The sequence below is a fragment of the Microplitis mediator genome, chromosome 2 (assembly GCF_029852145.1).
Source record: "Microplitis mediator isolate UGA2020A chromosome 2, iyMicMedi2.1, whole genome shotgun sequence".
NCBI classification, from domain to species: domain Eukaryota; kingdom Metazoa; phylum Arthropoda; class Insecta; order Hymenoptera; family Braconidae; genus Microplitis; species Microplitis mediator.
Window position 1 is genome coordinate 10,679,792 of NC_079970.1, and position 23,275 is coordinate 10,703,066.

General features: G+C 30.6%; 1 protein-coding gene across 4 annotated transcripts in view; it reads left to right on the forward strand.

The window, feature by feature from the left end:
• LOC130678432 (uncharacterized) overlaps window positions 1–23,275 on the forward strand; it is a 64,545-nt gene that overhangs the window by 19,937 nt on the left and 21,333 nt on the right. For all 4 annotated transcript variants that reach the window (XM_057485623.1, XM_057485624.1, XM_057485625.1 and 1 more), the window contains 2 exons: window positions 17,612–17,780; window positions 17,852–18,259. In XM_057485623.1, the coding sequence (XP_057341606.1) occupies window positions 17,612–17,780; window positions 17,852–18,246 (564 nt within the window). In that variant the 3' untranslated portion in view covers window positions 18,247–18,259. The remainder of the gene's footprint in view (window positions 1–17,611; window positions 17,781–17,851; window positions 18,260–23,275) is intronic.

Sequence of the window (23,275 nt, forward strand, 5' to 3'; positions counted from 1 at the left end):
AGCTGAATAAATTTCCTAAACGAGTCATAAATTCGTTTTTTTTAAAAAATTTTTCCCGGCCCCGTAGACCTAAAAAACAAAACCAAAAAATTTAGAAAAATTTTGTCTCGACCTTTTTCTTATGATTCCGCAAAAACTATGGCTCAAAAAAATATTTTGCTGGAAAATCTTTAAAGGAGAGATTTCAAGCTTCAATTTGCTTTTTTCATTTTTTCGATACGATCATTTTTCACGAAAATACAGCCTTCCCAAAATCACTAAAAAATTTATCTAATTTTTTTGTTCCTTTAATTTTTTGGATAAGTGTAGAACTGGGCAATATGTAAGAGTGTAATATGTAGGATGGTAGTGAGCAACATCCGACATGGTGCTGAGTACAATGTAGAGAGTAGCCAGTACTACGTAGATAGGACCCACTGCTATCTCAATTTTTTTTTTCTACAGATGGCACTGACTACTATCTGACATGGTAGCCAGTTCTATTTATTTTTTTCCGTGTGCATATACAAAAAAAAAAAAAATTATTGAAAAGGAATTCTATAAATTTTCTATAAGCTTTAGACCATTGACTGATTTCTTAGCAAAACCATTAAGAGACATGGAAAAGTCATGGATCCGAGACTATTGCTATACTTAACATTTTTTTTCATATTTCGGATATATTCTAAAATCTACTTCATATCCTATTTTATAACTAAAAGATTAAGGTTTTCAATAAAGAAAGTTTTATTTAATTTCATCGCGAACGAGTTAAAATATAATATAATGATTATCAAATCTTTCCGGTATTGGGTCTTGTTTCGGTATTGGGATATTTACCTTAATTATTGAATTTGTTCAAACAAAAAATATGCACAACGTGAAAATTACATATGTTGTGGGAAAAAGTCTCAGCTTTCAAAAAAAAATATCAAATTAGATGTATCAAGCGCCGCCCAGTCGTAAAAATTGTTTTTTCTTCTTTAATCGAATTTTAAAAGATCTTATGTAACTTGAAATAAAAAATGGATATTTTCATTGGAAAGCTGAGAATTCGTCCTACGAAAAACTGTTATGTGCTCATTTTTTTAAAAAAATTTTTTCCTTTAAAAAAATTAATGAAAAAGTTGAAAACAAAAATTTTTAAAAAATTCAAAAAATCATAACTTTGAAACAGCTGCATATTAAAGGCTCAAATTTCTAGAGAATTTTCGTTTGAATATATAGAACGACTCCACAAAGTTTGAACCAAATCGACGAGAGTCGCCCCGTAAAAATAACTTTATTTGGTGGAATGACCCATATACATTGTAACATGCGGAGAAGTTCGACATCGACCCGTGGTTTTACACAACGACTTCAACTTGAGTTTATTCAGCCACGGGTAGTTGCTGAAATCAAGGATCTGAGACGTCAACAAGAAGAAGTTGAACGTCTACTTGAAGAACAAGAACGACGATCAACCACGACTGTCACGACCGAACAATTAGAACAATGTAAACCCATACTGAGCCCTCGACATAAGATACTGAGAGGAAACGTGCCGTTAGCAGTTAAGTTGACGCACTTGCCGCTTATTCACCGACAGGAGTACCAGCTGATTGAGTCTCCGATACACCGATCCGAACCAACACGACCAATACCAACGCATCGAACATCTTGACTAAGTTGATCAAATTAATTAGTCGATTCGTAAACGGGGTGTTCAAAATGACGGTGGTGGCCTCGTGTATATCCGTGCCTTCCTGAGCTTTTGAGCCCCACGTTAGGCGCCAAAATATGTAACGAATTTTTCCACCACGGGGATCTACCAGAGTGATGTCTGAGTAAATTTACTATTTAGCAACCTTGTTCAAATTACGATTAGTTGGGCGCCAAATGATGTAATAATCACTAATAAACAATCGTCGAAAATGTCGGCTCAGAGTGGTGGATCAGGGAAAGGTCAGGGATTTAAGATTACGATTAAATAATTGATCTGAATTAACACAGAATAAATTTCGTATATTGAACACATCACAATAAATCGATCGGCATCACAAATAATTATCGTTTCCAAACGATATATAAATTTGCCGGTTTCTGCTTGATTCGATATAAAAGAAATTTGGTCGCAAGAAATCGTATTTGGTCTAAGGTACAATGTCAGTTCATTACTAAAAAGAAAAACGGTCGGTTGATGAAATAAAATAAACTTATATTTTATTTTCCGGACACACATACAACGTACGTTGTAACGAAATATTTGACCAGTGACGTCAGAGTATTTTACACGGCAATACTCGACTGCCGCAACGAATGCGAAAGAGATAATCCGTAATTCTCAAAATGTGTCGAGTAAGATAAAAGAAAATATAAAATAATATTTTATTTCGGTAATGCACTCAAACTGCACTACTATACAATTATTACACGTAATTAACTAATTAAGTTTAATTGTAAGACGAACGCACTTCACTTGGCCAAACGGCTTTCGTGCACGTTGTTCAGTTCACGCCGATGCTTCGGCTTGTTCACAAAAGTCGGTTGTTGTTCACAAGAGGCGATGTATCGTTCAGATAAAGTTATTAATTTAATGTCGGTTAATTTAATTAGTCGTTAATAAAAACTCGGGATTTTTCTACGCAGTCTTAAAGCGAATTGTTCTTTACGTAAGTCAAGATTGTTCTATTTGGTCGGGAGTCAAATTATTAGAAAAATTGAAACGCGGCCGTTCTGTACGACGTCCTGAATAACGTTCTGAATAACGACTTTTATTCAAAGGCAACTATTATTTTTGATATTAGAAATATTATTATAAAAATTTCATTGATTGTACTTCAATAGAAAAATTATTATTTTTATTTGAAAAATATTTATATTATTAATTAATGACACTAATCACTTAAAGTGTGTATTGATGCCTAAATACTTAAGGTGCCTTATTATCTAAAACACTTTATGTGTGTTAAAATTAAACGTTTAAAATGTTTACTACACTTTAAACACTAAAATAGTGTTTAGTTGGTGACTACAAGTATTTAAATGCTTAAAGTGCTTTAAAATAAAACACTTGAATTTGCAGTGCAGAGGAGAATTGTATCATATTTTATAAAAAATGGATAAGAATCTTAATAATAATATAAAATAGCTATGAAATTTACAGGTTATTTCGTGCACAATAAAATACAACCGACGAAACTGAATTATACACGGAGAAAAAAATATTGTTCTCAGAAGTATACTGTATAGTTACAGTAACAATACGCTATAGTTATCTACTAGATTGTTACTGCAACGATCTACTGTATCGTTCTGACAACAATACGGTGGATAGCTCTGAGATCTATACGGTATCGTTCTGAGCCCTATCTGACGTCACGCGCGTTGCAAATTGTATGAGATATTTAAAAACCTTTATCATTCATAAATAAATGATAAGCAAGTAACTTTCATTAAATAAAATAATTTATAAAACTGATTTATTAGTTAGTTATAATCTAAATAAATTTTAAATATAAATATAAATATATCTTTTAATTTTTTGAATTTATTTATTATTAATTTAATTTTAAATTAAATAATAATTCAGATCTCATTTGTTTATTAATTATTTTTCTACTATTTACGTATCACATTTAAATTATAAAACATTGACTATATATAATATTTAGATTTTTGGTTATGAATGTATATTTGATTACAAAAAGCATAAAAAACACTTATCAATAAATATATCAAAATAGTTATGGAGATTCTACTCTGTTAATTTATTAATTATCCGTGGGTCCATATTTCAACATCACAATTATTTTTTACACTATTTTTTTTATCAAACGTCTGCTAGCAATAATTATACAATATTCAAAAGTTGGCGCGAAAATGGATGTTTAGTTAGGTTAGACGGTGCCGTGTGAGGTGACGACTACGGAAAGTCGTATAGGGCTCACAGCTATCTAATAGATAGTTACCGGAACGATACGGTATTGTTACCATAAGCATACGTATTGTTGTGGTAACGATCTACGAGTTACTATACTTTAGATCGTTCGAGGAGCAATATTTTTTTCTCCGTGTAATGGGACATGCATAAGTTATGTGGAATGAAAACCATATTTTCAATATTTTTTGATTCCATTAAAATATTCAAAGCTATTAAATTATTAGAAGAAATGGTAAAAATATAAAGTTTAAGGTCATAAATTAAAGCTTATTAGACAAGCTTTCAGTTACTCTTTACAGAAATTGTTTATGAGTATTAGTTTTAAAATTATCTGAACTTAAAAGTGTATAAAAACTGATTTTTTCGAAAAATCGTAGAAATTTCAAACAGCCATAACTTCTAAACTAATCGCATGATTAGCCCATCTTCAAACTTAACCGTGATAATCGCCCATAGAATAAGTGTGAAAAATTTCATTAAGATCGGATAAGAATTGTAGACGTAATCGAGTCCTCAAAAGTCGGTTCTATCCCATATATATGTATATATATGTATATATATAGTATATATATATATATATATATATATATATATATATATATATATATATATATATATATATATATATATATATATATATAGACTGGTCACAGAAATTAAGGGATAGAAAAAAAATCCGAAATTTTTAGGTGATTTTCAACATGCTGTAACTCGGTGAAAAATGGTCGTATAAAAAAACTAAAAAAAGCAAATTGTAGCCTCAAGTTTCTAGTTTTCAGATCTGGACCTCAAAATTTTTTATCATGTACGGTTCCGGAGTAATCATAAGAAAACCAACGAAAAAAAAATTTTCAAAATTTTTGCTGGTCTTTCAATACCTCTATGGGCGACAATAAATTTTTTTGAATAATCCGACTGTCTGACTTTTCTCGGAAATTTTTTGCCCTTTAATTTGGTGGGCTTAAAAAGTCTCTACGACGATTTGGCGCCGAGTTATCATTGATCAAAGCAAAAAAGTCCATTTTGGCTTTGATAATCAATAACTCCGGATGTATTGGTCGTACAGAGAATGGAAGCAGGGTTTTGAAAACTGGAAAATATTCTCTATAAGGCGAAATTAGTGGCATTTGATAGAAAAATTTTTTTTAAAGCGATATTGTTTGGTAAAAAACAGGTCAAAATTCACAAATTTAAGGATATTCTGAAATCTTGCTATAACTTTGGATATAACGGATGAACAAAGGATATCTTCAACTTTTTTTCAACTTCAAAGTGTCCTGAAAAAACCCTGAAAATTTCAAATCGCTGCGATTTTTCTTTCTTAGTGCCCCGAAGCTTTAAATTTATCGATTTTGTCAAAAATCACCATAATTGGTAGTTTCTCGGTTTTTGTTCATTTTTTCGATTTGAAAATGGTTTTTTTACCGATAATCTTCATTTCTTTGATCAAAACGATCGATTATCGAAAAAAATTGAAAAAAAAAAAATTTTGAAAAAAAATTTTTTTTTTTTCAAAATTTTTTTTTTCAAAAAATTTTTTTTTTCAAATTTTTTATTTTGTTGTATCTGCAATGATTTATCATTGTCAAAAAAAATTCCTAAAATTTTTTTTACCGCCGGCATTAAAGTTACCCAAAGCGTATGTTTGGTAAGTTGACTTTTAAAGCAGATGCAGTTACAGCGGTAAAAAAAATTTTAGGAATTTTTTTTGACAATGATAAATCATTGCAGATACAACAAAATAAAAAAATTTGAAAAAAAAAAATTTTTGAAAAAAAAAATTTTGAAAAAAAAAAAATTTTTTTTCAAAATTTTTTTTTTTTCAATTTTTTTCGATAATCGATCGCAAAAAATTTCCGAGAAAAGTCAGACAGTCGGATTATTCAAAAAAATTTATTGTCGCCCATAGAGGTATTGAAAGACCAGCAAAAATTTTGAAAATTTTTTTTTCGTTGGTTTTCTTATGATTACTCCGGAACCGTACATGATAAAAAATTTTGAGGTCCAGATCTGAAAACTAGAAACTTGAGGCTACAATTTGCTTTTTTTAGTTTTTTTATACGACCATTTTTCACCGAGTTACAGCATGTTGAAAATCACCTAAAAATTTCGGATTTTTTTTCTATCCCTTAATTTCTGTGACCAGTGTATATATATTAGGGTGCTTCGTTTGAACCGACTATTTTTTTTTTTTTGCTCCCATCCCGAAATTTTGTTGGAAGTACTCCAAAAAAAATTCCCTGAGAGTTTGAGCCCTTAAAATTAATATTAAGTACTCGAACACAGCGTGTGAAGATTTCTCATTTAAAATACACGTAAACTTTGGTTTTTATTTTTTAAACTTCTATAATTCCGCGGCATTTTATGATATCATCTCGCCCAAAGTCGGGATTTTCTCAGAATTAAATGTACTACAAAAGTGCCCAGTGTCGCGAAGTCGTAACTCATACGGGTGGGGTAGTACGGACCGCTAAACCGAACTCTTTTATAGAATTCTTGTTTTTTTCTTATTATCTCATAAACAACAAGACCTACAGAAAAATTGTGAACGATGATTTTATAGAAAATTTATTTTCCTACAAAAAAGGTCCTTAGCACTAAATCACTCAGATTGATATTTTCTGAGATATTAATTATTGAAGTTTAAGTAGCATTGAATTCCCATAAAATGTCAAATCAAATCTTAGAAAATATTGATTTTTTATTTGACTAATATCTCAGAAAATATCAATCTGAGTGATTTGGTGCTAAGGACCTTTTTTGTAGGAAATTGAATTTCCTATAAAATTGTTATTTGCGTTTTTTCTGTCAGTCTTGTTGTTTATGAGATAATGAGAGAAAAAACAAGAATTCTATGAAAAAATTCGATTTAAAAATTCTGAGAAAATCCCGACTTTGGGCGAGATGATATCATAAAATGCCGCAGAGTTATAGAAGTTTAAAAAATAAAAACCTAAGTTTGCGTGTATTTTAAATGGGAAATCTTCACACGCTGTGGTCGAGTACTTAATATCAATTTTAAGGGCTCAAACTCTCAGGAAATTTTTTTTGGAGTGCTTCCAACAAAATTTCGGGATGGGAGCGAAAAGAAAAAAATAGTCGTTTCAAACGAAGCACCCTAATATATATATTAGGGTGGTCGTTAAAAATTAAATTTTCTCAGGCGCCCCATAAAAAGTTTCTTTTTAGTGAAAATATAACAGGGCTATGCTGTTACTCTGGTCGTCCTTACAAAGGGCGCCACTGGAAGTAATAACGGCCTCCCAGGGCCGGATCTTAGATCGTCAGGGTCGTTGTTAAATTGATTTGTAAGAGAAGGATGAGGAAGAATAATTTATAAATAAATTAATATAATTTTAATTTTCCATTTTTATACCTTTTATTTATTTAACCTTGTAAATCTTATACCTTATAAACCTTTGACCTTATAACTTTTAAAAACCTTTATAAACTTTTTATAAACCTTTATGAATCTTTATAAACCTTATAACTTTTTACTTATAAACCTTATAACCTTTTATATCTTTTAATTTTAGACCTTATATTTTAATTATCAACCCGCAGTTCAAAAACATTCCCTAGCGGATCGCTATCTACTAAGTATACACCAAATATATACGGTGTATACGCGGCGTATATACACTGAGTATACACCAAGTTTACACCAAGTTTACACCAAAATTTTTTTTCTAAGTCCCATTTTCATAAAAATTTCTAAGTGCTGTAAGCAAAGTCAAAAATTTTTTAAGTGTGACTGGAAAAAAATTTTTTATAGCAAATACATAGTTTTTTTAAATATTTAAAATATAAATAATTAGTCATGCTATAAAACAATAAATGAAAAAATTAAAATCATTTGTTAAAACTACTCTGGTTGATTTTTTTTCCTCCATTTTATCACTCCGAAAATATACTTTCAAGATCTAAATATGATCTTTTATTTATAAAATAAATATTTAATGTCAATTTATACCTGTATTATAAAAAATACTTTAATAAAACTATAAATATTGTTATTTTTACATTGTACAGACATGTAACAAAAAAGATAACCTCGTTCGTAGTAGGTTAGAATTTGAGGTTCAACCACTTCATCACACCTTTAAAATTGAGACTAGTTATTAACCTTCAAATTTTAGCACCAAAACTCATTTTAATATGTTTTATAAGTATATTAAAATAAATTTTAATTTAATATTGATCTATCCATACATTTTTAATTAAATTTTTTTACTGACATGATAATTAGTGCACAGATTCAATTGTCGCACTTTCTAACGTCAACTGCTTAGACTACACTACACTTAAAAAATCGCTTCCTCAGCCACCTACGACTAAATCATTTTTTTTATTCAGTTAATAATTTCTATGTTTTTTAAATTGCCATTAATTAGGCTGAGAATAGATTACTATAAATTAAGAAAAAGTCGATTTTCTTATTAAAGTTATAGTTTTTTAAGTAAGTTAGAAAAAAGTTGAAAAGGTCAGAAACCGGGTCATGGTCAACAACAGGGTGTTTTACCTTATGTGTAGGTTTTTTTTTAATTTTTCTGAAAATTTTAATTTTTTTAAAAATGTTAATTTTTTTTCAAAATTTGATTTTTTTTTTATTTCAATTTTTTTCAAAAACAATTTTCTTCACAACGTTTGTTCTGAGGACTTCAAAAATTTTTTTAGTGTATACTCAGTGTAAACTCTGTACATCGTGCGCATATACACCGTGTAAATTCAGTGTAAACTTTGAGTGTACTTGGTGTATACTCAATATGCACCGAATATACACCAAATAAACCCCTAATTTACACTGACACTAGGTATATATCGAGTTTACACTAAGTCTACACGGTGTATACGGATCCGCTAGGGATTGTCAATTACCTTTGACTACTTGTTTAATAATTTACCTTAACTAAGCCAACTACCTTTGGCGACTTCACACACACACTTTTAGACCTTAATAAGCCAAGTACCTTTGGCATCTTACAATACTAATTTAAAATCGCTTAACCTTCGCGAGACCTTATTTCACTACATTAAAAACTATTAATTTACCCGCCATTACTTTGATCACTTGATCAATTTTACACAGACACACACTCTCAAGTCCCCTGGACAATTAATCGAGACGCGACGATAACCGACGTACGACTAAATACTTAATAAATTTTTCCGGCTTCCTGCCTGGAATAAATTTATATAAATACCTTTACGATCTTTTACTCTAGTTACTCTCCGTAGTAGTATCCGTCCTGGTTTGGTATTCGTCTCGTACTTGTAAATTCTGTCTCGTCCTGGTTGTTGTGTCCCGTCCCGTTTCAACTCCTGCCTTCTCGCTCTTAACCCTCGTACTCTCCTTCAACCTGCTATTCAGACGCAATCAGTAACGTTTCCAACAGGTACCGGCTACCTGCCTGGTATCTTGTTAAATTTTTGGATTTTCTTTATCGCTTGGTTCCACAATAATAAACCCAAGTCACCAATTTGATAATTACCTGATGTATCGTTGAAGCGTCTGAGTAATGGCGTCTCCCTAGGTGTTAGCTCTGGCTCTTACTGCGGCTTAGACAACGTCTATGCAGTCTGGTCGTTCCGGTCACAAGTGTCGTTTTTCGTTCCGTCTGCCGATTATAATAACTTACTCCCCGCATGACTTCGGGCGTCTTCGGTCTTCAGTCACTCCTACTTATTTATAATTCTAATTGGAGACTGACAGACGAGCCTCCAATTTTCACTCCCCGGTCGACTAGTCGCATCCTACCCCGGATAACTCTAGGTGGTTTTGCAACTATATCGACAGTGTGCATTAGGGTGGGCCGAAAATCCGCTTTTTTTTAATTTTCATTATTAATACCAAAAATATTTTTCTTTGTACAAAAAAAAAGTTTTTCAGAAAACAAAAAAATTTTAAGCCGATATCTTAGACTCGCCAAATCCCGCTAAAGTTAGAAGTTGTTTAAAATTTTTTTTCCAACACGTTTTGATTGGAAAGGCCCTTGGGGTATAAGTATGGTGAATCGGCCCCGGAAAAATATTTGAATGATACTTAGAGGATATGTAGGTACTAATAAAATACTAAGTTCCTGAAAGTTTCAGATGTCTAACTAAATCCGTTTCCAAGGAAATAAATATTATGTAAAAAATAGAAAAATTTTTTTTTCTCAGGATTGGCTTGACCGATTGGTCTAAAAATTTAGTATGTTTTAGGAGCTCATAATAGCTTTCAAAAAATAATAATTAACAGTTTTATAGCTTCATAAGATCCTTGAAAAAAAAATTGTTTTTTTCTAAATTGTTTTTTCTAACTATGATACAATTTTGGCATAATTATGAAACTATTTTTTTTTAAAGCCTTATGTACTCCCCTATAATACATAATTTTTTCAGATTTTTAAAAAAGGTACGCCATCGTTAAAAAAAATAAAAACCATTTTTCCGCTCAATTAATGCATCTATTAAAAAAGTTTAGTCTATACTTTTTTTATTTAATGAATATTCAGATAGTTTGTAGCTATCAGAAATAATATTTTGTATTTAAAACAATGACAAAAATTTTTTCATCAATGTACAAAATTATAATAGTTAAATATAATTAATCATTTATTAATTTTAATAAATATTTTTAAAAACAACTTTTTGTTTCACAGCTTGATGATCAGAGCATTTTTTAATTATTTTTTCGTTTACACTATGAATTTTTCCAAAAACGATTCAATTTTTTTGAAAAGGTTCTCAAAATCGTCGCTAGGTGGCGTCTTGCAAAAAGACAAATGATAAACAATAGATAATTACCGAGTTTGTGGTTTCTACCATACCAAAATGCTTCTTAGAATCGGAAGTTTTTATAGAATCGCCTCGTTTCTCCATAATAAGTACAGTAAACGCCTAACTTCTGATATAGAGTTTCCGGATGAGATCGTAGAAAGAATGATATCTCAAAATGAGATTGAAAACACGTTAGCTGATGAAGTACAACGAAATGGCTGGCAACGGAAAAAACTACCATTCCAGTCTATATCATCAAGTGATCTAGAAGATTTTCCAGAAATGACGGAAAAAGATCTTCAAATTTTTAACTTCCCGCTAAGAAAATTGTAAATTTACAAAAATTCGGGAAGTTATTGGTTTCGGTCCGATTTACGAAAATCGTATTTCCATCAGATGTCGACGTTTCGAGGTCCTAGGAAGCTATCCTGACTAATTTCACGATGATGTCCGAGTGTATGTATGTGTGTACGTACGTACGTACGTATGTATGTATGTAAATATTCATAACTCTTGAACGGATGAACCGATTTTGATCGTTGAGGTGTCATTTGACGCGGCTTATTAATGTCTTGAAGCCGTAAAAATTTGAACTTAATCGGTAGGGTGCGTTCAGAGATATTTCAAAAATAAAATTTTTTCGAAAATGTTTTATTTGGATAACTTTTAATTTGCTTGATGGATTGATTACAAAATCTAATCAGCTCTAAAACTCTATAAGCCGCGTCGAATGCCACCTCAACCATCAAAATCGGTTCATTCGTTCAAGAGAAACCGTTGACGAAAGAATTCGAAAAAAACTTTCCTAGGTTTTTTGAAATTTCTCAAAAACGGCTAAATAAATCAATTTCAAAATTTGATCAGCTTTAGAACTTGATAAAACGCGTCGATTGCCACCTCAACCATCAAAAATCGGTTAATTCCTTCGCGAGATATCGTGGGAGAAGGAAATGCTAAAAAATGGTTTTTTACAAAACAATGGCATACAAAAGTATTTGCGAGCTCGAAGAGCTTGAAAATGTATTCACAATAATGTTTTCGAGCTCAACGAGCTCGAAAACAGCGGGAAGTTTTGGGGCTGGCCCGCAGGGTCAACTGACAGACCGATTTTTTTCACTGGATCTTATCAATTTAAACAAGCGATATCGTACTTGTCAGAAATGATAGATGACTCGGGTAATATCACTATTCAGTATGTTAAAGACCATTCAAACATACTAAAAGCTGAAGTTCAATCACGTCATATAAGCAGAAAAGTTAATAGATGCTTCATTGACTATAAACCAAATGCTATTGGACACAAAAGTGTCGTGAGACACAGCTGTGAGTGTGCAAATGGTCTTAGAACTATTGGATGTTGCTTCCACGTTGCCGCAATTATTTATTATTTGTCGCACGGAAGATACTTATCAAAAATTCCAAGGCCTGCTGCAATTTTGAGTAAATTATTCAACAAAGACAATACTACAGTTGTAATTGAAGAGGACAGTGACGAAGATTAATAAAACTTTTTTCTGTGGAATATTTATTATATTTATACCTCTGATATATTTTTTTCTCACCTCCGAGCGGAAAGCGTCAACTTTCGTCCCGCTGTGCAAAACGAAGTTGCCGCTTTCCGCCCCCGTCGAGGAGAAAAATAGTATACACTCCTCGGGAAGTAAATAAGAAAGCCTCAGATCACATGTTTGTTGACCTCGGCTTCGCCTCGGCCAACAATTACATGTGATCTGAGACATTTCTTACTTTACTTCCCTAGGTGTGTAATATACTATTTTTCTTTTCATTTAATTGTTTATTTATTTAAACCTAATTTCATCTTGTATGAATCATCAAGCTGTGAAACAAAAAGTTGTTTTTAAAAATATTTATTAAAATTAATAAATAATTAATTATTTTTAACTATTATAATTTTGTACATTGATGAAAAAATTTTTGTCATTGTTTTAAATACAAAATATTATTTCTGATAGCTACAAACTATCTGAATATTCATTAAATTAAAAAAGTACACGGAAAGAAAATTATGGCAGCGGTTCCCATAATTTTGTAAAATTTTTTCCTATAACATCATAGGAATTACGACCATAAATTATGGGAGCGGTTCCTATAATTATAGGAATGATTCCCATAATTATAGGAATAGTTCCTATAATTATGGGAATGATACCCATAACACTATAGGAATGGTTCCTATAATTTATAGGAATACTCTCTATAATATTATGGGAATGGTTCCTATAATAGTATGGGAACTATTCCCATAATATTATGGGAATGAATCCCATAATGCAATTGGAATGGTTCCTATACCATTATGGAAATCATTCCCATAATATTATTAATAACGTTTTTTCTTAAATATAGACAACTTTGTAACTCGTAACATATCAATTATTAATGCTTGTTACAGTTTCTATCTAGTTATATCCGCTAGGTGGTATCAAAATCGTATAATATTTAGCGCGATGACAGATACAAATGCTCCAATAGTTACTTTAGCTTGAAATTGACAGTAATTCGATGTTGAAATTGCCTGAAATTTTCTACCTGAATTTGTCGACAGTTTGACAACAAAAAGTGGAAAGAAAAATTTGCGGTTAATTTTTCCTCAATTTAAAGGTTAATTTTTACTACAAAAAAAAAGTCTGTAATGTTCGTTCTTACCATTGCTGAAGATAAGCGAATTTATACATAAAAATTAATTCATCAGGTTATGATATTTCTCTATCCAAAAATTCCCTTAGAATCCACTGAACTGCGACAAAAACCGCATAGAATCCTATAGACTGTATTGGTTTCTATGCGGTTTTTGTCGCAGTTGAGTGGATTCTATGGGAATTTTTGGATAGGGTTAGCAGTACAAAATTACTACAATTGTTAACAAACAATTTTATTGTTTCTACAAGATAATACTATAAACAATATAGGCTCACTTGTCTTAAATTATAAATCGATTTCTAATAGTGTATATCAAAATCATTAACAATCAACATGACAAAAAAAAGACAAATCCTACCAAAAACAGATTCTCTGTATAAAATCGCGCCAAGTACACGTTTAAAATTTTTTACAATTAAGAAAAGATTCTTTTTACAAAAAAAATAAATCAAATCGAAAAAATACCAAGTGCCTAATATAATTCGGAATCATGAAAAAAATTTTCATAGAATTGAAAAAAAAATTGAAAAAAAAAATTTCAATGTACTTGGTGTGCCTATAAACTGAAAAAAAAAGGAAATTCAATTTTATTAGAAAATAATTTATATGCGAAATCAATTCTCGAAATTAATTTTGCTTGAATAAATTTAGTAATGCACACCAAGTACATTGAAATTTTTTTTTCAATTTTTTTTTTTAATTCTATGGAAATGTTTTTCATGATTCCGAATTATATTAGGTACTTGGTATTTTTTCGATTTGATTTATTTTTTTTGTAAAAAGAATCTTTTCTTAATTGTAAAAAATTTTAAACGTGTACTTGGCGCGATTTTATACAGAGAATCTGTTTTTGGTAGGATTTCATTTTTTACCCAAAACTTGTGAATCATCCATCTGAAAAATTTGAGCAATGTATATTCTTAAAGGAAATTGAATTCCCTACAAAATGTAATTTCGAACTCTACTCAACCAATTATGATAGGTTGTGACAAAATTCCTTGCAAAATTGATCATGAGGACAAATACAATAGTTAGATTTTAGAGAAATCTACCTAAAAAGACAACGGTGTATTAATTTCGCCGAGATACAGAATTTTTAAAAAATTACTCACAGTTGTTGTCAATTAGCCCGTGAAAAATGAATCATACATGACCATGTATGGCCATATATGGCCATATATAGCTTGATACGGCCATATATGACTTGATATGACTATGTATAGAAGTTTTAACTAAATTAAAAAAAAAAAATTTTTATTTATTTATTTTTTTTATTTAATTATTTTGGTGACGCAGAGATTATCAGATATGCGAATAATTGAATTCCTAATCGAATTGGAAATTTTTAATTCAGAGAAAAAACGCTAGACTTATCAATGACCGCACCCGCTTTAGTAGGATTTGAACCGGGGACCTTCCGTACTAGAGACCGACGCATTGACGACTAGGATATGCGACCGACAGTTACAACGAAGTTTAGTTGTGCTACGTAAGATTGAAAGAATATAATCACTTTCGAAAAAGCAAAATATAATCATCAATATGCTGTTAATGATATCAAAAAAATTTCCTATTTTTTTTACACTACAACATCCTGTTTATAAGTAATTGTAATAATCAGCTAAAATTTTTTATATCTAAATTCTGTATGTCTATTTATGGCCACATATGTCCATGTATGAACTATATACGGCCATACATGGCCATATATGTTTCATTTTCATGGGTAAATATATGGTTGAAATTATATTCAATATAGTTTAACAGATTTCCATTTCAAGAAATGTATATCATACACGGAAAAAACAATATAGTAATGGCAAGTCTCTGGGATAGTGCTGAGTTCTTTCTGTAAGAGAAAAATTTTAGACAGTACTGTATGCTATCTAGACTTTATCCACTACTGTCCGGAAGATTACTCAACACTACAACTATGTATGGCCATATATGCCCATACGTGGACTATGTACGGCCATATATATTTAATTAATCACGGGCATGTATGCCCGTGAAAAATGAATCATACATGCTCATGTATGGCCATATATGCTCCATGTATGGTCAAATATGCTTCATATATGAACCATATACGGCCATGCATGGCCATGTATGATTCATTTTTCACGAGAGGAGTTGAACAAAATTTTTTGAATAGATTTTAGTCTAAAAAATTTGGAAATTCGAATTATAAAATTGACATAGAGACTTGACTGAAATTTATTTAACAAATTTCGAATAACTGCCAATTGATATCAAATGTAAGTAATTTGTTTTCAAATCTATACCTCGATGAAATTACTACTACGTTGTCGTTTTTTCAATTCAAGTTTTAATTTTTTTTTAACCAATTCATAAAATTTTAAAACGCTTATGACAATTGAATCATCGAAAATTTTTAAAGAGTGGGGGGCACTGTCTGAAGTCTCAAACGTCGTCATAAATGGAATTAGCCTTTATAAATCTATTATCACACATGACTAAATAAAATTAACTGATTTCATTAATTTTTTTTAAACTAAATTTCGGATATTTTTAGTCAATTCACGTGGAAAAGCTGTTGACACTACTATCGTAAAATTCCTTTAACATTGTTACGTCACAAACATGACGACCAATCGTGGCGCGTTCGCAGGCACGTGATTTTTTTTAAAATTTCATCAATTTTCAATTGTTTATAATTAATTAAAAAAATTTTTTTTTAATAGATTTTCGCATCAACTATCAATATAATTTATGTTAAAGTTTTAAAATAAATCAAAAAATCGATAATTTTTTAACTTCCCGCTAAGAAAGTTGTAAATTTTCAAAAATTCGGAAAGTTATTGCTTTTACTTCGATTTTCGAAAATAGAATTTTCATCAGATGTCAACGTTTTGAGGTCCTAGGAAGCTATTCTGACTATTTTCAGGATGACGTTCGATTATCTGCATGTGTGTGTGTGTGTGTGTGTATGGATGTAAACTCTCCATATCTTTTTAATGAATTGACCGATTGAGATGGTTGAGGTGGCAATCGAAAAAGTTTGTTGGCCATCAATATTTCTGAAAATTTCAGATCGATCGATAAAATAGACTCTAAGATATTAAAGAAATATAAAAAAAAAAATTTTTTTTTTTCGTTTTTTTTTTGAATTTTTCAGAAACGGCTCAATTGATTGATTTCAAAATCCAACCAGCTCTGGAACACAATAAAGCGCGTCGATTGCTACCTTAACCATCTCAACCGGTAAATGCGTTCAAGAGATATCGTTGGCGAAAGAAATGGAGGAAAACGTTTTTTTTTATTTATCTTTGAAGTGACTTATTCGATCATTTCCTAAATCTTAGCAGCTCTAGAATTCAATAAAATGCGTCGATTGCCGCCTCAAGCATCAAAATCAGTCAATTCGTTCGTGAAATATCGTGGGAGAAAGAAATTCTAAAAAAACGGTTTTTTTCGAAAACAATGGCATAAAAGTTCTTCGAGCTTGAGAAGCGATGACAATTTTTACGTTTTATGATCAAGCGATGTACAGACTTGAAATTTGGAATAAAAATTTCGACTATGGTGGGGCTTTCGGAGGCGTAAAAAATGAGAATGTTTAAGTTTTCTTGCCAAGAGATCTATAAACTTGAAATTTGAATTGAATATTACCATTGATACGAGAAAATTGATGGCTTAATTTCTTTTTATAAAATTCATTGTTGTGGGGATTTGCGGGGCCGTCAGAAATAAAAATTTTCACTTTTTTTTTGGGCAAGAGACTTCCAGATTTGAATATTACCATCAATACAAGAAAATCGATAGCTCAACTTTTTTTTTATACAATCAATTGCTATAGATGTTTGCGGGGGCATCTGAATTAGAAATTTTCACTTTTTTGACCAAGAGACACACAGGCTTAACATTTGAATGGAATAGTACCTACCATACGAGAAGAGAAATGGAGTTAAACTTTTTTTTATAATAATCCAACTCTGTGGTGGCTTGCGACGACGTAATAATAAGATCTTTAATATTGATATTTGAAATAAATATTAGTTACAAAAATTAACAACTATTTAATTGAAAATTGTCCATTGAAAATTTAGTCCTATTTATTTTACCACTTACAACTTTTTTTTATATAGAAAAGTGCGAGAAAATAAGTATATCCACGAAAGTTTGAACGGTTAATGTTGGGATATTGATATCAATGATCAAAACAAAATATAGACTTATCTAATATTACAATATGCCCAGCGAAGCGGGCGGGTAACAGCTAGTGTATATGTATATATTTGAATTTATCTATTCTTCTGTTTATAGTATGGATGGTACTGGGGCCCTATGTCTGGTGAAGCAGCGGAAAAAATACTATCTAATGAGCCAGATGGTTCATTTATTGTACGAGATAGTAGTGATGATCATTACATTTTTTCCTTATCCTTCAGACTGAACAGTTGCGTCAGACATGTTAGAATTGAGCATGATCAGGGTAAGTATTATATTTTTTTTGTTGAAAATGATCAATGACTGTCCAAATATAATGTAGTTCAAATATTATAGGTAACTTCAGTTTTGGAAGCTGTACTAAATTCAAATCGCATACAATTGTAGACTTTATTGAGAATGCAGTTGAACACTCTCGAAGTGGTCGATACTTGTTTTTTCTTCATCGCCGACCAGTACTTGGTCCAATGAGGGTACAATTACTACATCCAGTATCAAGATTTAAACAAGTTCAATCGCTACAGCACATTTGTCGCTTTATTATTTTAAAAATGGTGCGAAGGGATTTAATCCCGACACTTCCTCTTCCTCGTCGTCTTATTGACTACTTGAGTACACCGCATTATTATAGTGAACAATTAATCGAGCAAGAGGAACGGGCAGAATCTCCTGTCAGCTCATCTACTGGTGAATTAGAGAAGATCTGTTTTACACCTCAAGGCTTATCGTGAAACTCAAAACCAGGTAATTTTTTATTTTATATATATATAATCAATTTATTAGCTATTTCAAAAATTGTTGTTAATTTTCCTTTCTAAATGACATCTCTGGATACTTCGATTTTAATATTGGGGAAAAGAATTCGTTTTGTTGAGATATAGAAGATACACTTATTAACAAACAGCAAAATTATCGCCAGTTGTAAAGATTTAAATCCGGAATCATGGCAATGTCTCGCGCAAAGTATACGTTCAAAAACATATGTGTGTGCGTGTCCATGAGCGGCCCGAGACGAACGTGTCTCGATACTGGAGTCAGATCTCTGTTTAACTCAGATTTTAAAGTGATAACTAATAATAAAAATGGCATAGTAATAATGCTTTGCTATTTAGATATTAATAATTATCGTATTTCTATCTTATTTACTCGCAATTGCATGTGTATTTCATTAGCAACCTAATACACTGTAAAAAATAAGGTACTGAAATCAAACTCCTTGAGAGTTTGACAAATTTCCTCTTCAGTGAAACCAAATTCGTTTGAACCAACGAAAACTAGTTTGTCTCAAGAAAATCGTTTTTATTGAATGAAAATCTCTACTCGATTATGAGAAATTGATTAAGCGTTTATGTTAAAGTTTGACCGTAATTAAATTAACATTTGAACGAATAGTAAAATATATTTTAATTAAAGTTTGGATGTACTTGATTTAAAAATAAAAACTTGTTGAAGCAAACTTTTCAATTTTAAGAAATTTAACTGAAACTCTTGAAACGTTTAGTTTGACAACTTCACATGTTTCAATGAAACAAAAGTAGTTTCCTATAATACCGAACGTGTCGTGTCAACCGACGAGTTTCTTGGGGAGAGAATCCGACGAGGTTGTAGGAATGATTTGACGCACTCACATTAAAACTGAAAAATATTCGACAAAAATATAAATGTATTAGTTACAAAATATCGAACTATATTTGAATGAAAGTCTTTATATTATCGGTTAAATAAAAAAATTTATTTATAAAAAGAGTCACATATTTATCACGTTTAGATCTATGTATAAGCAATTGACTGTGTATATCCATTCAATATGAGAACAAAGTACTAGAAGCACAACTAAACTCAAACTTTCCTACTGGTCCCGTAGCGTAGCGGTAAAGCGCCTGACTCTCGCGCGTAAGGTGCTGGGTTCGATTTCTCCGGATACCAATTCTACGATTATTTAATTTTTCACTAAAAACTGAGTATGTCAGAACTATTTGTAAAGTGTAATGTATATAATACAATAATAATAATAATATAATGTAATTGTCCCAATACTTAATAAAAAAAAAATAATAATAATACTAATAGTAATAATAATAATAATAATAATAATAATAATAAAAATAAAATCAAAAATAAAAAAATACGTAAAAAAAAAAAATTGTTTTTAAATTAATCATTGATGAAATAATTAAAGGCAATATTCACTTGATGCAGATTACTGTTTTTTTGGATCAATGTAATACAGCAACTTGAAACAATTCGATTTTTTATTGAATCAATTGCAAGAACAGTTTCAACGGACCTACAAAAATATTACTTTCAACACTAAAATTCATTTGCTTTAATAAAATTTTGACTTAACTGAAAATTCATAGTTTCAATCACTTTACAATTTACTTTGAGTGAAATTTTTAATTATTTTATATAAAACAAAAATCATTATTGTATTAACAGTTTCAATGACTTGAACTAATTTCTATTTTTTTTTAATGAAAAAAGTTATTGAGTTATATCAAATACTATAGAGTTAGTTCAAATGACTTGGTACCTTCCCTCAAGAAAATCTCAGTTGAAGCAAAATAGACTGTCAAACGTAGAGGGCGGTACACTGATAGAAAAACTATCTTGATTCAAGAAAAATTTTTTCTTCAAAATGTGGTTCTTGTTTCAAAATTTTTAATTGTTTTAATTCAAGAAAGAAGTTCTTGAACAAAAAAATTTAAATTCTCGGATAGAGAAAAAAAATTCTTTGTTTGAGAATTTGATTTTTCGATGAAGCCTTTTTTGTTTTGAAACAAAATTCTGACATATTTCGTTCAAGAATTTCTTGCTCTTGGATTAAGATAGGCAAAATCTAGGTTTAAGACATTACCGACTCGTTTCGAGAATGGCGCGGTTTTTAAATCAAGATATCAATTTACTCAGCTTGAAAAAAAACTTTTTTTTTTAATTTAAAAATAAAAAGTTTTAAAGTGATTTTTTAGAACTACATTCATTTACTTCAGGTATGTTAAAGTAGAAATTTATTTTAAAAAAAATTTTTTTTTTTCATTACTTTAAAAACATCTTCTATCAAGGAATTATTACTTGAACCAAAAATTTAAATTTCTTAAAATAATAATACGACATTTTTAGTTGAAGACAAGTGGTCTTGCTTGAAGAATTCGATAGTATCGATTGAAGATAACATAGTTTCGGATCAAGACACGAGAGTTATCCATCGAAGGTACAAAATCTATAGAGCCAAGAAAATCTAAATCAAGACAAGAATTTCTTGAAGCAAGACAATTGGTTTTCTTCAGAAATAAATTCTTGGCTCAAAAAAATATTTCTTGAGTCAATATAAATTTTCTATCAGTGTAGACTCAATCGCTTGACGCGCTTGGCTGTATCCAAACGCACGGAGTACTTGAGCCAAACGAATCTGGTTTGACGTCAGGAATCTTTTTTTACAGTGTAGATAAAATAGTTTATATAGTATATATGTACACTAGTCGCAGAAATTAAGGAATATAAAAAAAATTACAAATTTTTAAGCGTTGCTTTGATGCTTTTGATGTTAAGAAAATCAACTGTGAAGATAGAAAGAAAGAAAAATATCAATATTGATATTTTTGATCAAAGAAATAAGGTTTGTCGCTAAAAAAAACTTCTGAAATTGAAGGAATGATTGAAAACCGATGAATCGCTCATTATGCGATTTTTGACGAAAACGATAGATTTAAAGCTTCGGAGCACTAAGAAAGAAAAATCGCAGCGTTTTGAAATGTTCAGGGTTTTTTCGGGACACTTTGTGGTTGAAAAAAATCCGACGATATCCTTCGTTCATCCATTATATCCAAAGCTATACTGATTTCAAAATATCCCTAAATATGCGAATTTTTACCTTCTTTTCAATCAACATTGTCGCTCTGAAAAGAAACGTTTCATCAAAAGCCACTATTTGTATCTTGTAGAAAATGTATTGCATTGTCAAAGTTACAATGGACTTTTCTGCTTTGATCAATGATAACTTTGCGCCAAATTGCCTTTTTAAGAGTGGCAAATTGAAGGGCATTAAATTACCTAAAAAAGATTTAAGGTTAGATCATCTAAAAAAATTTATTGAAGCCAATAGACCTTTTTTAAGACGAGCAAAAATTTGGAAAATTTTTTTTTGCGTTGGTTTTGAAAACAAGAAACTTGAGTTTCTTAGGCTTAACTTAGGTTTCAATATTGAAACTATAATTTGCTCTTTTGTTTTTGCCGTACTACCATTTTTCTCTGAGTTACAGTATGTTGAAAATCGCTTAAAAATTTACAATTTTTTTATATCCCTTAATTTCTACGAATAGTGTAAATATATCAGTAGCCCATTTTATCGAAAATTAATTAATAACCATACTTGGCATGTATAAGCCATTTTCAAGAATCCTCACAACCAATGAGTTTCCTTCGAAAGCTTCTATTTTTATTTTCCATCACCTACAGCGCTGTGTTTTATTTCACAGCCGATCGTAACTATTTTTTTTATCATTCTATTTCCGATAATAGGTAAATAAATTTTTTGTTACAAATATATTCAGTAGTGCTACTATCTACAAACCCTTTATTACAAGGTAACACGACTTTATCTCTCTGGATATGTTCTCCCCGGCAAAATCTCCCCACGAAAAAATCTCCCTATGACAAAATCTCTCCAGGATAGAATTTCAAAAATTATTTTTATCAGTCCAATCCCTGATGGCCATACTATCACTTCAAAAATTTAACGTTCAGTGATTTTGATTAACTTCACAGTAAGTTTACGTCAAGTTCTTGCAATTGACGATGATGTCAAACTTGAGCTGGGAATTTCCCATGATTTCATACATGTATGTGTAACACATTCTATGTATTTATGATATACACATAAAATGTGAAATGAAACCTGAATACGATTCCAGTCGTAAGTGTAGAAATCATTATAATTACATAGATTACACCGGCACACAAAAAAAAAGTTGTTTGTACTTTTGACCGGACCCACCTACGGACATGTATATCGGCCCGCTGAATCCGAATTTGAAGTCCGTTTGGCCCGGTCACCCTCCAGATTTGAGTAAAACGCAAAAAACCCCAAAAAGGCAAAAAATTGTAGTCACAGCAATGAAAACATTTTTGTGGACCCGGATCAAGTATGATTATTATGTATTTCAATTTACTGAATCTAAATCTGAACGTTAATTAGCCCGCTGAGCCGTCAGAATTTGAAAAAATTGCGAAAAACCGAAAAAAATTGCAATAAATCATGAAAAATCGAAATTATCGAGATGAAAAAAATTTTTTGGATTCAGATTGAGTATGATTTTTATGTATTTTGTTCCACTGAATCTGAATCTAAAGTTTTCTTGTCTCATTAACGATTCGAAATTGAAAAAAATCTCAAAAAACCAAAAAATTGGGAAAATTGCATTTATGAATATGAGAAAAAATCTATAAAACATGTGTTACGTCCTGGTTGATGTTTTGGCGCTGGCGTAGTTGAGCGGTCGATTTAAATTGGACGTGATGGAAACTTACACATAATTATAAATAATAATTAAGTATGGGTTGAAGAGCCACCATTTGGTGGTTGAAATAAACTGGTTATATTTATTTGTTATTAAATATATTATCTGGATCTGTTTTATTCAATGAATAAAGAGATAGTTGGAGAATTTGTGAAACGTACAATTCTGGTGTCATAATATTGTTAAGCTATTCTTAACAATAGCTTCGAGGATGTAAGAACGAAGTTGAGGTTTTAATATTGAG